Source organism: Oenanthe melanoleuca, chromosome 2 (assembly GCF_029582105.1).
Source record: "Oenanthe melanoleuca isolate GR-GAL-2019-014 chromosome 2, OMel1.0, whole genome shotgun sequence".
Classification (NCBI taxonomy): domain Eukaryota; kingdom Metazoa; phylum Chordata; class Aves; order Passeriformes; family Muscicapidae; genus Oenanthe; species Oenanthe melanoleuca.
Window position 1 is genome coordinate 114,697,576 of NC_079335.1, and position 14,944 is coordinate 114,712,519.

Consider the following 14,944-nt stretch of genomic DNA (forward strand, 5'->3'; position numbering starts at 1 on the left):
TAAAAATCAGCTGTGGTACAGCAACATGGTTGGGTGCAGTTAGTAGAAACCAGAGCAACTGCATGGTCTTGATATTTGCAGTGGTCTTGAACACAGGTGTCTCAGTGGAAGGACACAGTGGGACCTGTGGGATCAGCTGCCTCAGCATGACAGCCACTGTGATGCTCTGTATCTCCAGAAGCTTCAATGGATCTTGAATGACAAATGTATGGAAACATTTCAGAAATGCTAGCAAATAGAGGATTTCTAATTTCATCCCTGAAAGATGTTGTTTATTTCTAAAATACCCAAACCATTAATAAAAAATAGAGTAAAATTTTCCTCTTCTTTATATATCTGCTGGCAGGTAGTCCAGCATTAGGTAGTTTTAAAATCCTTAGGAAGGTACTTGTTACAGAGCAGTACACAAATTTCAGAATAAATGAGAGCCAACAATATGCCACTTTTAATTGTACTATAACAAAATAGTTTTAAAAACAGTATTCAACTTTTCCAGTTGTTTAAGTAGCAATGTAGATTCTTGCTTGTTACTATATTCATGCATATTTATCAAATAACTACTGACAAGTATTGGTCAAAGTATCACCATTTTTTTTTCTTCTTTCTTTTCACATAATGTACAGCAAGTTATAATAGGCTAGGAAAAGACAAATGTTGCTTTCTTGGAGTCCTGTGGGTGAAGAGCTTCTTACCCCTACACAATCTCACACCATGAAACTGCATGTGTATGGGAATATTTGCAGCATAACTGAGCTGCTGTAAGAACAAAGAGAAAAGCAAGGATGTAAAGATGCAGTTACCTGTCTTTTCCAAATAGTTTTGTTTAAAGGCAACACCATGGGGCAAGATCATCAGTGATCTATAATATTATTACACCTCTAACTGAGGGGAATTGATGGCAATTATATAAATTATTGCCATAACTGAAATAGCCTGGCTGTTAGCACCAGACTCATCCTGGAACTGCAGTATTCTTTTTCAGGCTGGTGAATCACGAAATCATTTATATTGGAGATCATGTAATGGAACTGTTAACCCAGCACTGCCACATTCACCACTCAACCATGACCCTGAGTGCCACATCTACAAGTCTTTTAAATACCTGTAGGTATTAAATGGTGACTTCACCACTTCCCTGAGGAGCCTGTTCCAATGCCTGACCACCCTATTGGTGAAGATGTTTTTCCTAATATTGATTTAAACCTCCTCTAGCACAGTTTGAGGACATTTCCTTTTGTCCTCTGACTTGTTACTTGAGAGAAGTGACTGACCCCCACATGGGTACAGTATCCTTTGGGGCTATAGAGAGCGGTAAGGTCCTCTCTGAACCTCCTCATGCCAGGATGTTGTTGGCTTTCTGGACCACCAGAGCACACACTGGCCCCTGTTCAGCATGTGTAGCTACTGTCAGTCAGCACACTCAGGTCCTTTAGTGGCAGACAGATTTCCAGCCACTCTGCCCCCAGCAGTGCCTTGGGTTGTTGTAACCGACGTCTGGGAATGCAGAAAAGCTGTAAAAAGGGGAATCAGAGGGTGGTTGGGATTCAAAGGGATGGCTACAGGTTCTGTGGTCTAACACCTGGCCAAACAGGATCACCTAGTACCAGGTGCTGAGGACAAAGTCCAGATGGCTTTTGAGTATCTTTAAGGAGTGAGACTCCAAGGTCCCTGGGCAACCTGTTCCAAGGCTCAGTCACCCCCACAGTCAAAAAGCACTTCCTGATGTTCTGACAGTGCCTCCTGTGTTGCAGGTGCCCATTTCCTCTGGTCTCCTGTCACTGGACACCACCGAAGAGTCTGGCTCCATCTTTAAACCCTCCCTTCAAATATTTGCTTACATTGGAAAGCCTTCTCTTTTCTAGGCTGATCAGACCCAGCTCTCTCAGCCCTTCCTCATGGGAGAGGTGCTCCAGCCCCTTCATCACCTTTGTGGCCTTTTGTAGGACTCTCTTCAGCACAACCATGTCTTCCTTGCACTGGGGAGCCCAGAATTTGGACACAGCACACAGGGCTGCATATCAGGTGTGGCATCACTAGTGCTGCCCAGAGGGGAAGAATTCACCTCCTTGACCTGGCACCACTCCTCCCAATGCACAAGAATAAGGGTAATTCTTGTTAGAAACAAGTATCTTAGGAGCAGATCTGAACATCTGTGATCTGAAGACCTTACCCAAGGTCTGAATATTAAAAGCAGTAGTTCAAGTCTTGTCCACTAAGTTGTTATTTTCTACTTTATTCTCAACTCCATTTGAGACAACAACAACTTTGGGGGCTGAGTGTTCCACGTGGTGTGTTTTGGACAATGACCCTTCACTGCTGGTGAATAGCAGTTGCCTGTTTAAAATGTAGACCCCTCATCCAAAGGCCTTGTAATTGCTGGGTAAAGGCAATCTATCACAGAAATGGTAAATATCCCCTTTGCCAGCGGGAAAAGACAGGACATGTGTCCTTACACAAACTCATCACAGCACTGTATTCACACACACCATTTCTTTTTCTTGCTTACAATACAGCAACTTCCTTTTCTTCCGCTTTGGAAAGGTTCTGTCATCTTTGTCAAGTCCATAACCACCCTACACAGCTGGGCTTCTTCAAACACTATCCTATAAGGATATGTAATCATTAGGAGGAAGGCTCATTAGCAGCCACAGCTCCTTGTCATCTCCTCTTCATGCTTCATGAGAAAAGGATTGTGGGCCCATTTCTTCATGAAAGGGACATCCTGCTGCAATCTGTGGCCAGGCAGAATGAAAGAAGTGAAGAAACATAAAAACAGACTAAAGAGAATATATTAGTTTGACAATTCATTGAAAAAATGCCTCAATAATAACTAGAGAATTTCCAAAAATTATGATGGAAGGGGAAAAAAGAACTATGGGCACATAGCACAAAACAGTCTGAGGTAACATTGCCAGCACAATAAGAATTAGAATTCTTTCAACACTACAAAGAATTTAAATTTTATGCTGCTTTGCTTAAAAAATATTCACCTATATACAGTAATTTAAAAGCCTGTACTAACATTCCTGTAGTATGTAGGCCAGTTCAAAAGGTATAATTTATATTGTTTTACAGTTTATAGAAATGTTAATATTGCAGTTCTTGTGACTCAAGTACAATCAATCACTGCAACAGGAACCCCTTCTGTTTTATACATTATCTTGATCTTCTTTTTTAATACTAGTCCAGAGAGCACCAGAAGACTCTTCTCATCTCACGTGTGTTCTTAATGGAGGATTTTTAGAGGGATCTGTAAATAGATAGGACAGATTTTAAATAGGTATTTTGGATGCAAATATATAGCAGAGATGCTGCATTTATCTGCTCCCCTGGTATATACATACATATGCATATATATACATATGTTTACATACATACATTCACATATTGCTTGTGTTCTGCAGCCCTTCAGTAAAAAGTCAGAACATACAGCAGACAATTTAGCCTGACTGAGGCTGCTATGAAAAGTCATACAAAGTACCTTAGCATGGAAACAGAACAAAAGGTTAATTAAAGTTGGAGATATAATAATACAGAAAATTGGGTTTTATAAAAAAGAAGAATATGGGCATGAGATTTTTTTCCATTTTCAACTACTCATTTTCAAAACTGGATAAGTGAACTGCTCTTACAAGAGTGACCTCATTCTAAGTTCCTAAGTTAAGAAGGGAGAAAAAAAAATAAAGCAAGGTTCAACCATTTATCACTTTCCTGAAAAGGTTCAGGTACTAATTAGTCTCTTTGTTAATTCAGGTGTGTGATAGGATTTAAATCAAAATACATAATGGAAGACATGGATCAAATAATCTTTCTCTGTGATTTCACAAGTTAGTGAACAAAAAACATCAAACTCAGCAGCTGCCCAAGTCTTTTTTACAACATGATTGTTTTTAACATCACGGGCTTTGCAAATTTAGCAATCTAAAAACACAAGCTGCATGTCCAGCCACATAATTTGTTGTTAGCTAAGACTCTAAAGTAACTAAGTGATTTTCATTATATCTTTGGTCCCTGTTGCCCTGTAATTGTGACAAATCCCATTCCTCTCTGTGCCTATGCTAGCAGTCCAGTTAACGCTGGTTCAGTTCTTTATTTTTCATCCCCATTCTTAAACCTCTTGATAATGATCAGATCTTTTCATGTTTACACACTTACCTCTGGGTATCTTGCTGGGATATGTTTTCTGAAATGGTTTGAATTCATCAGGTGGAGGGAAATCTTCCACAGAATGGAAAGTAAATTTCGATTCGAAGTCATCTGAGAAGTTTCAGGGAAATAAACATTAGTTGCTGCTAGAGAGAATCTTTAAAAAAAAAAAAAAATAATCAAGAAACCCCAACAATGTTGCTGCAAATAATTCCAGTTAAAAATGCTGGTTCATTTTCCCCTGGAATTGATAGTGGCTCATTCCATATAAATCATTTTGATGAGCACTCCTGTGAGCCATTCAAGTTTTTTGCCTTAATTGCAATCACTGCCTGCTATTAAAACTGAAATTAAGCTTCTGTCTGCCATTTCAGTTTTCTGCATTGGTGGTATTGTAGTAATAGAGGTATTTTTTGGTCATTTTCAAGACATGTAGCTGTAAACAAGAATGAACAGTCAATTCACCAGATCACAAAAATAATTCTTAGTGGTCTTTGCCCTATAGGAGCCTCTAAATGTCCATGATCTAGTTTTAAGAATGGTAATATAAGCACACTATGGAAACTTCTCATATTTTTAAGTAACTCTGCAGGTAGTGCATCCTTTGCTTTTCTACTGACTGAATTTAAATCCTTTGTGAAAAAGCCTTAATTTTCTATCATTGTATAATGTTATACAAAAATGTTTCTATTATACTGTAACTATACTGCTATTGCTAGGACAAAGTCCTGAGTGAGCTTTTGAGGTCTGGGACACACACAGGGTTTTGTACTAACATTATTAACTAAGGCCAAGAGATTTAATTTAATTATATTACCAATGATGTGCATATTTCCATTTTTAAGTGGTGTGTAGGGGTCATGAGCTGTAGCCCAGGCTGAGACTCCAGACTTGCTTGTAAGTTCAGTTGTTGGGGATCTTGCTGGTGGCTGTGGAGGTGTGACCAACTTCCCAGCACCAGTTCCTTTAATAAAAAAACCAGGAGACCAGCATATAAACATCATCATGACTTAAACTCAACAGTAAACTACACACAAAAGTGGAAGGGGTGTAGAAAGAATGCAGTATTTGGGGCAAACATAACCATAGCTGTTGTTTGCCAAGCCTGACCACAGATTTGTAGCATCAAGTATTAAATTCAAGTCACTATGGGGATAGGCTGGGGCTTTCCATTTCCAGTTCTAAGGAAAATGTGACATTCTGAAGTGTGGTTTTGTCCAGTCTGGAAGGGAAGATTATCCTTCCACTTTCACAAGAACAAACAGTCTCTTTAAAGAAAAGAAAATCAACAAAACAACCACACTAGGTGGTATATCTAAAAGAAAACTTCCTGACACTTTGGCAGCTATGCAATGCAATTACCATTAGTCTTGTGCATTTCCCTGAGGAGTAGAAAGGAGTTGCCATCAAAATTTACATCTGGAAGACCTACCACAGGAGCTGTGTGAGGGGGAAGGAGCTCAAGGCCTCCAAGCTGGCAGCCTCTCAAAACTGCTTATCCTCCTACATAACAAGGGACAGGCAGGGGAATTTCATGGAAAACATACAAATAGAACTACCTTGAGAAATGGGCATCTCGACATAGTAACAGTTCACCAGAGAGTTCTGAGCAGCATTAATCACTACCACAAGGCACCTGATCTGATCTGCTGTACTTACATGGCCTTTCCCCTGGCTCTCAAAGGGAGCCAGTAATCTTTCTCCTGACATATGGCTGCTAAAATACAGGGTACAGAACATTCTCTTTCAGATGTTCCTGTTAAGTAGCTGTCTCCATTTCTCAAACCCACACAGGTCTAGACTCATCTTTTTTATTATTTCCATTACATTAGAGGAGTCTAATAAAATTTCCTTCTATCATCTACTCAAGGAAATTGGATAAAAATTGGATAAAACCCCCACTTTCTCAGTAGCTGGAGAAACCTTTGGCCCAGCCACCTTGATCACAGGAGGCACTGGCTGCTTCTCTTTGTTGAACAGAAGACTGCAGCCAGATTTGTTTTTGCTCACCTATGGCTGGTAGCTGCCCCATCACTGTTTCATTATCTCCTGTAGTGTTTCCCAGCTGTTGCCAATATTGCCCCTGCAAGGGTAGAGCTGTAGAGGGATGTCCTGGGCAGCCTGGCACATGAGCAGCTGCTGACCTGGCAGACATCGTGGTGTGCACTCTGCTCTCCAGCTGACAGGGTACCACACTGCTGGAGTACCAATAGTACCAATACCAACACAAAAGCAAGAAGCAGCCCAGTGGCTTTGCCTCCAGTGATCAGCATGTTGCTTCCAAGAGTGGCAGTTTAACTACAAGGCATATGTGCCCCTTAAGATCTGCCTGACATCTCAAAAAGCTGGATGTTTTGGGTGTTCATCACAAGCCGTGAAACCTACAGGTATTCCTCCCATGTGTGCTCTTTACCCCTGTCCCTCCACGCTCTCCAGTCACCAGTGCAATACAATGGTTTGGGCTGGAAGGGGGCCTTGAAGACCTAAGTCATCCTCAAGGTCCCATTCCAAGCCAAATCATTCAATGATTTTCCCCGCTAGCCGAAGAGAGGGAAAAGCCTCCTTCCTTCAGGTGCCGCTCTCACCTGCGCCTCTGCCGGGTCTCTTCTTCCTGGTGTCCAGCACGGCTGCGGGCTGGGGCGGCCCGGGGGTGGGCGGCAGCGGCAGGGACTGGATGTTGCTTGGCTTGTGCAGCTGCGGCAGCGGGTGGGGAGCCTTGGGGGGCAGCGGCGGGGGCAGGTCGGCGGCGCTGAAGGCCGGCGAGGGGGGAAAGGAGAGCCTGCTGGGGGCCGCGTGTGGCGGCGGAGGGGGCGGCGGAGGAGGCGGTGTGGGAAGGGCGCAGTCCCGGCCTTCGGCGGGAGCGGCGGCCGCAGGGGGCTCGGCGGCCCTGCCCGGCAGCCCGCAGGGGGACACGGGGGGCAGCGGCGGAGGAGGGGGAGGAGGAGGGAGCGAAGGGCCTGCTTGGGGCTTGGTGGGTTTGTCAGCCTGAGGGGGCGGCAGCGGGGGCGCCGCGCCGGGGGTCGGCCCCTTGGCGGGGCGATCGGCCGGAGGGGGCAGAGGGGGCGGAGGAGGGAAGATGAGAGAAGGCTTGCTGGAAGCGGGGGGCGGTGGAGGGGGCGCGGGCAGGCTGGGCCGAGCGGGGCCCGCTGCCGCCGCGGCTCGGGAGGTGCCGGGAGGCTCCGGCGGGGCCGCGGCCCTCGGGCCCTCGGCCGGGTGCGAGGGGCTGCTGCCCGCCTTGGCAGCGCCGCCGCTCGGCGGTGCCGGCGGTCTGGGGGATGCTGCTCGGCCTCCGGACAGCTGCCCAGGCCTCCCTGCTGGAAACCAGATAACACATGTTACACACCGGCATTGCGTTCCCACTCCTCAGACCGAGCAGCGGACGGAGCAAATTCTTAGTGTTCCCCTCCCCAGTGGGATTAAACCCGGAGGGATTAAACTCATTCACCCCGAACACCTCATATCCAACTGGTTGCCCACGCTGTAGAGGGGTTTAGGAGGTGATGTATTCCAATGGGCACCAGGGATTCTGCTTAGTTGTCTGAAGACACCCTACTCCCTTCCCCGTTCCTCAGCTTCTGCAGAATGACACAGTTTAAGGGGAAGGAACTTTTCTGCAGAGTCTGGAGCCCTTCACACCGGCCTCGTCCTGCTTGCTACAGTCAACGGGACATTGAGAAAATGTACCCGTGAAAAGTACACGAGAGTTTGACACACTTCCTTCAAGTTAAGTACTTGAAGTATCAAAAAATTCACACAAGTGTTACAGAAACCTCAACTCCGTGGATAAAAGCCAGGTTTTTAAAAGCAATGCCTCAAAGGCTTTCTGGAAGGCACAGGTTCTGGTATTTCCTTTTTAACAGCAAATGCCTGAAGACTCTTGAACTTACAAAATGTCTTTTCCTGAGTAAATGTCAAGGATTTATCACAAAGCAAGATGTCAAAAAAGGCATCACATTTGACACTCACATAGCCTCATAGGTATGGCCATAGTTTTAAGAACAACTCAAAGTAGTTACTGAAGCTATATCAAAAGCCCCATCACATAGTGCTATGCATCTTTGGCTTGTCTTTTGGGAGCAAAAAACCTTCAGGTAGAGCCAAGTTCTGTCCTTCCCTGCAAAAACCGACTTTGCTCTGTGCTGCCTGAGAAGGCACCAGCTGCCCAGCAGTGCCAGAGGTCATTACTGTGACTATAAAAGTCACCCCTCGCTGATTCTGGCACTTTCTTGAGGTGAAAGCAGCAGTGGGGTTCCCACACATGCCTTCCTCCTGCCATTGTGAAGTAACAATACCCTTCTTTTTCAGATCAGTAAGTTATCTTGCTGCATCAAAGTGATGCTCTATAAAATCCAGAGGGCAAAAATATTAAATATGAATCTTTAAAGTAATACACAAGACTATATCACAGAAATACACACTAGTGGAGGGAAGGAAATATAACTTTGCCATTTGTGCTGAAACAGATAAACTCAGATTTCAATACTGTATTCAATTAAAACTTTTCACTGAAACAAAAAGCTCAGTTAAAGAGATCTATTTAATCTTTCTTAACAAGTGTAGAGATAGCTTTTTATTTATGTTTTAAAGGATTAAGGCACCTGAGATCTAGAAAGGTGACTTCAATCACATTATTTATTGAGCCCTTCATGGTCACATGATGAACTAAGCATTCAGAAAAATAAAACAAACAAAATCAATCAGTAAAGTAATCCCAAATTTCTGCCCACCCAGCTATGCTTTGATACAAATGAAGCCCTTACCTGTCATGTCCCTCTGGCCTGCTGGTCTGAGAACAGGAAAACCACCAGCAAATAAACCTCCCAGAGGCTGCTGAAAGCCACCTTTATTAACAGCTGTGTTACCGCCATCTCTGTTTGCTCCTTTGGGTTCTGTTCAAAAGAATGTAAAACCCAGGGTATATCAGAAAATCATTTCATCCTTGCCCTGAGACTGCTAAGGCCTGGTACCAAGAAACAGCCCAGGCCAAGCTTTTCCCTGTACTGTTACTACAGGAACTGCCATCCCTCTCTGACCCATACTTTGGAGCACAGCACCCTCTGGTACTCTTCAATCTCACACAAATTGTGATGTCAAGAAGTAGTTGTGTTAGGCCTAATATTGAATTTATGCTTCCAGAATTTTTCTGCATTTTTTTTCTTTTAAATCTAAGGAAGAACAATTCTTCTGCTAGAGCAAAGAATTCCCAGTTTTTAATAAAAATGCTCTCGAGGATTTCATCATTCATTATTTATTTTGGAACGAGGAATGCCTGTTAAGGTGATAACCGGTTGGAGACATTCTAAGAAGTGTTAACAGTCATTGATCTCAGAGCAGGATGCACATTTAGAAAGTGCCCCTCTCTGCATCCTAAAGCCATGCAGACCTTTGCTGACCTGCAAAGCTGCCCTTCAGTTTGAAACTGTCCAACTGGCCTCCACCCACACCCGAGCCTTCAGCAAAGCTCCCCCAGGGCCTTGCTGAGGAGCACATGCTCACTTTCAATCTGTGGTGCACTGCGGTCGTTGATTTGGGTCACTTTCCTCAGGCGAGTTCCCTGCTGGATATCAGCCAAGAGTGCACTTCGTGCTTTTTGGTCTTCCTTTCGCAATTTTGGTATCTCTGAGCTTGCCTGTTGACAAGAAGAGCTTTAGATGGGTGGTGCAGACAAAAATGCATGTTTAGAAAGGATACAGAGGCAAACGTGGGATAGAAGATTTGAAATAAGCCCTCCTTGGCAGCTGTCACTCCCAAGCCTTTGATTCAAATCAACAGGAACAGCATTTGGTTGTGCAGGAGGAAGGAAAGCTGAAAGTTTAAATATAACACAAATCTAATACTAGTTGGGCTAATACGGTTGAAAGCAAATTAGGAGGCATGCTTAAATGAAATCTGACCTCATTTGGCCTTTTGTGGCCTCTGTCCCATAGCTCCAGCACCAACTGCCTCAGTCAGCTCTTATCATGCCATTTACAATGCTTTACACCAAAATTTTTATATGTCAAATTATAATAAATATCTGTTTTATCCACTTTTCTTAGGAAAACAGATAGATAAATGCATGCTGCACATATATTTGAATGTGATCATTAATGTGATCTCTCTCTGTACTGGAGATTAACAGCAGTTTAAGTAGATGCCTTTAGAATAATACTTTCATATTTTAGTAACATTTCTATCCTAACTAAGCTTGGTAGATATAAAGTCAAGTTGCATTTTGAAGTTTTGTAATAAAACAAACAAAATTTATTCTTTATTCTTACTTCTTCAAGTTTCTTGCTATATATATTAAAAAAACATATATTTTTAAAAATTGATGTTTTACTTTTTAAAAGCAGATGATAAACAGCAAAGCTGTTTTTCCTAAACCTATTGCGATTAACAGAGCTGCCTGGTAGAGGGGAATCTTCACATCAGAGGAGTAATGGTCTGCTTGCTTCCAAAATTCCCAGAGGTTAGCTAACTCTCTAAAGAGAACGAGTTCCAGAAATGTTTCCACAGCCCTTAATTTTAGTATCACAGTTGTAATAAAGCAGAACAATACGGTCACAGTTGAAAAATCCCCCAAAACCATCCCAGCTTGATAATGGCATTCTGAAAGCAAAACAGGAACTTGAAAACACTTAACCAGCTGCTGGATTAATAATGTGCCTAACTCGCTAATCCCAAGTGAAGAATTCTATCAGTACGGTATTACTTGTGGTTATTTTCGTACTTGCTAAAAAAATCCAAGTCCAGCCAGCGGGATTTGCAGTGCCCCGCTAGATGGAGCTCCAGACCGCCTCTAACGCCGCCGCATTCCCGAGCCCTGATGTAAAAACTCGGAATTACAACCTGGCTATGTAACCATGTGTTATTTTAAAATGTTAGGAAAACACCCACTCTATTACATTTTCCTCATTTGAAACAGCGCTCGTACGTGCAGAGCAGAGAGTCCCACTGGCCATTATGAGGTCCCAGAAGAGCGGCCCGTGTCAGCAGTGTTAGACCATGCACCAGCCACAAACCATTTCCACTCCCCTTCTCTGGAAGCTGACAGTACTTACTGTGAAAAATGGAAATACCATAACTTGAACAAGGGTGATTCCCTTCCTCACAAAAGCTCTTTATCAGTATCTTCAACTTCTTGTCTCTCTACTCCCACTAATGACTTTGCTGTAGCAGGACAAGCAGGATACAGAGGGATCTGGTCAAGAGCTATGTTTAAAATTAGATCCAGCAGCTGTCTTTCATTTCCGGGTTCAAGTGTCCATTTATTATGCCAGCTGTCCACTTCACCTTCCAGATCTACTTCTCTGGGCAGACAGGCTGTTAGAATATAAAGTCTTGATATCCAGACAGCTGTTAGGCTAAAATAACCCACCTGTGGCAAGTGACCCATGGCTTGATATCAATGCAACACAAACATGACAAAAATTTGTCGCATAAGAAAGCAGAAATATTGTTCTGCCATTCCATAAAGCAGCATAACAAAAATTTGTCATATAAGAGCAGGAATATTGTTCTGCCATTCCATAATGCCTCTCTTTTACAACAGATTCCCTTACTCCAAGCAGAGCTCCATCCCATGCCCCAGCTGTTTCTTCTTCCTCCTCATGTACATAAGAGATACAATCGTTCATGTCCTGCCTGGTGGACTCGGATGATTGATTAGCTCGATATGGATTCTCTTTTTCTACAAAGTCAAGATGGTCTGGGGTGTAATGTTACCGGGTTGCACAGCAATCAGAGCTCCTTTGGATTTCTTGTTTGCTGCCTGCACTCCTAAGGCCAGTGATAATCCTTGCCAAGAATAATTTTGCCAGGTAAGTAAGTATCTCACCCACTCATCTGTTGGTGTCTAGCATTTGCAAATTCCTGGATTTACCATATTGTTTTTTGAGAGAACCTTCCTTTCTTTGATGAAGAAATAAATCTTGGGTTCACACTCATACTGTGCTTGCAATCCATAGCACAAGCACAGATAATAAACATGTAGGTTCTGCATCAAGAGAAAAAACAGAAAGAGGAACTCTTATGGCTGTCAAATCTTCAGCCCTGATCACATGCAATAGAAATGTTTCAGCAGGAAGACAAATACATTTTAAGTCACAGAGGGAAAACAGCTGCAAGACAAAAGATGTAATTCTTAGGCTACTTTCTACTCCACCATCGGCAGGGCAGCCTCATTTATTTACAAAAAGAGAAACATCTCGGTATTTCAATGAAAATCAGAAGGGAAGTGGAGAAGAATGTGAAGATCATTTGTTTTATCAGATGCCTGATCTGCCTCAGGTAACACAGAATGAAATTAAATTCCATACTTTATTTACAGGAACTGGAAAGGTAATGGTGGGTTCTCATTACCTTAGCAACCACTAGGTTATTCTGCTACTATTTCAGACACAAAGAATGTCACGTTTAGTACATACTTAGAAACAGAATGGAACAAACCATGCATGTAAATAGCCTGAACATAAGGATTACTTCCTTTTCATCTCACCCAACTCCACCACGTTTTGTCTTCAGTATCCTAAATTACACACTCAGCTATGATATGCAGTAAAGTATAGGACTAATGTTTAGGCTATCTGTCAGGTCTTCAAAATACCTGTAAATAGGAAAATGCCATCAAATAATATTTTTTAGACTGATGTTTCAGGCTGTAAATCATCAATGCTGGAAATAACTTTTCAGAATTTGAAGCTGGCAACTTAAGACTAGTGGAGATATGAATGAGGACAGCATGAATATAGAGAGAGAGAAAGAGATCTAAATCACTGCAGCTTGAGGCTGTTTGAAAAGAACAACAAATGAAAACATGTTTCCCCACTGCTGAGGTGGAGGGGGGAAAGGAGAAAAGAAAAAAAGCACCATATAAAAATGTCAAATGTAAAACTGAGAGTGACTGGATTACCAATAATATCTATGGAACTAAAGTCTGCATTCTATCCCACAAGCCTGAACCTGGAAGGGGGCTCCAGTAGCAAGCCCAAATTAGCAAGTATAGCAAGGAGGGATAGTACACTCCTCCAGTATATCTCATCCTTTTAGAAAAAGCAGTGTGAACAAAAATGGAATCACAAGCTCTGTTCTGGTTTCCTGATATTTAACATTACATTTGGACCAAAGCAATGTTCAAAACACTGGAGGCAACAGCTCAGACTTCAGCAGCTCTGTTTGGATTGTCAGCTCTTAAGTCTAGCTGAGGGGTGATCTGCCTGCACACGGCACCCTGTACTGGGAATGGTGGTGAGGACTCAGGCGGCAGAGACAGACATTTGGTGAATTAATGTGAGATGCAAACAGACAAGCTACAGACAGCACCAGGTTATCAGTCTCCAGATAATACTTCAGATCAAGGCTGGATCCTCTCTGACAGAAGTACTTTTTGTGAAGCACAAGTCACCAGGGCCTGTGCAGAGCTACTTGGTGATGTGCAGTAAGCTGTGGTGGAAGGACACAACCAATGGTTTGTAACAGCTTCTTACAGTTACAAGTTCAGTGAAAGTGGATTGTTTAGTTTAGAAGAGCAACTCTCTATTTTTACACTTTCTATACATGGACCACCCCAGGTTTGACCATGAATAAACCTAAATTGAGTTGTACCAGAAAAATTAAGGAGAGTCTTTTTCTAGGGAAAAGTGACTGAAATGCATGGCAGTGAGCTCCATTTCTGGATACACTCTGCTGTGATATTTGCATCACCTTCGAATGTCACATTACATCCTACAAGACAGATGGGAGCATCGACCTACCCTCTGGGCTCCTACAACACTTAAAATATTTAAGAGGTAGACGTGCTCAGATACTAAAGTGATGTAAATGCAGAAGGCACCAGCCATTTGAAAAAGTTTATATTAATACTAATTATAACATTCAGATTTTAAATAGTACCCCTGCTCACAGAAAAGGGGAAATCCTCTGGACAGGTAGTTCAGTCACAGTTCTTACATACTGTCCCATAAATAGCTTTTATAGTATTTAATAGTATTTACTTTGATTTTAAATATGGTCTTTAATGCATTTGTCAAGTACTTCAGGGTAATACAGATCTACATACACAGGACAGCTGCAGGAAAAATGTACCTCTAGTCTTCTGGACAATCCAATAGCCAGGGAGTCATGGGCCTTTCTTTCAGAGTAAACTCATCAGGTGATGTGAAAAGATGATGCAGTACTAAAATTCTAAATTAGATAGGAGCCATAAGTAAGATAAAATAAAGCATTATTCCATCCAAAGGCACTACATGCATTTACTCAGAGAACTTACTAGTACTGTGTATTTACACTCTTAATATGCAATGAATTGTATCATCACAGTAGATTCCTTCTCCTGGTCACGTTTTATGGGAAAAGACACCTGTGTACAAAATCATTTATTTATCTGTACTAGTTAAAAAACTAAAACAAAAAAAGTAAAAAATATATTTAGCTTTTCCTAATTATTTTGTGAGACATATCATGATAAAGACCAATCAATACATTTGACATCAGAATTTTATTGTGGGCAGAAGGAGAGCTCTCTCTTTTGCTGACAATATAAGTAATTTCTATGAATCGGGTGGAAATTAACCTTCCTCTCTTCTATTACCAATTTTTCCCCCCATAGACAAAATCCCCCAGATTCAATGCAGAGATCAAGCACAGGTACTGGCAGAAGGCATAAGCAGCACTTATTTTAGTGACAAAAGAGTTTGAGGACACCCCTTGCTTTCTTATTTTTCTCTGCCATGCTCAGCAAACCTGCACAGATCCAGGCTGAGGCAAGTGATTTTCATCACTGCAGCATGAAACACCTCCGGTTTGGTTTTTAAGGAAA

General features: G+C 42.4%; 1 protein-coding gene across 8 annotated transcripts in view; it reads right to left on the bottom strand.

Annotated features, from left to right (window-relative positions):
* Positions 1 to 422: 422 nt before the first annotated feature.
* WIPF3 (WAS/WASL interacting protein family member 3) overlaps positions 423 to 14,944 on the bottom strand; it is a 37,399-nt gene continuing 22,877 nt past the window's right edge. For 6 of the 8 annotated variants that reach the window (XM_056483002.1, XM_056482999.1, XM_056482998.1 and 3 more), the window contains 6 exons: positions 9,643 to 9,775; positions 8,907 to 9,035; positions 6,732 to 7,460; positions 4,964 to 5,110; positions 4,156 to 4,257; positions 423 to 3,250 (listed from right to left, as the gene is read on the bottom strand). In XM_056483002.1, the coding sequence (XP_056338977.1) occupies positions 3,210 to 3,250; positions 4,156 to 4,257; positions 4,964 to 5,110; positions 6,732 to 7,460; positions 8,907 to 9,035; positions 9,643 to 9,775 (1,281 nt within the window). In that variant the 3' untranslated portion in view covers positions 423 to 3,209. Of the gene's footprint in view, positions 3,251 to 4,155; positions 4,258 to 4,963; positions 5,111 to 6,731; positions 7,461 to 8,906; positions 9,036 to 9,642; positions 9,776 to 11,189; positions 11,226 to 14,944 lie in introns of those variants that run through there. The other 2 variants (XM_056483004.1, XM_056483003.1) reach the window with 2 other exon arrangements.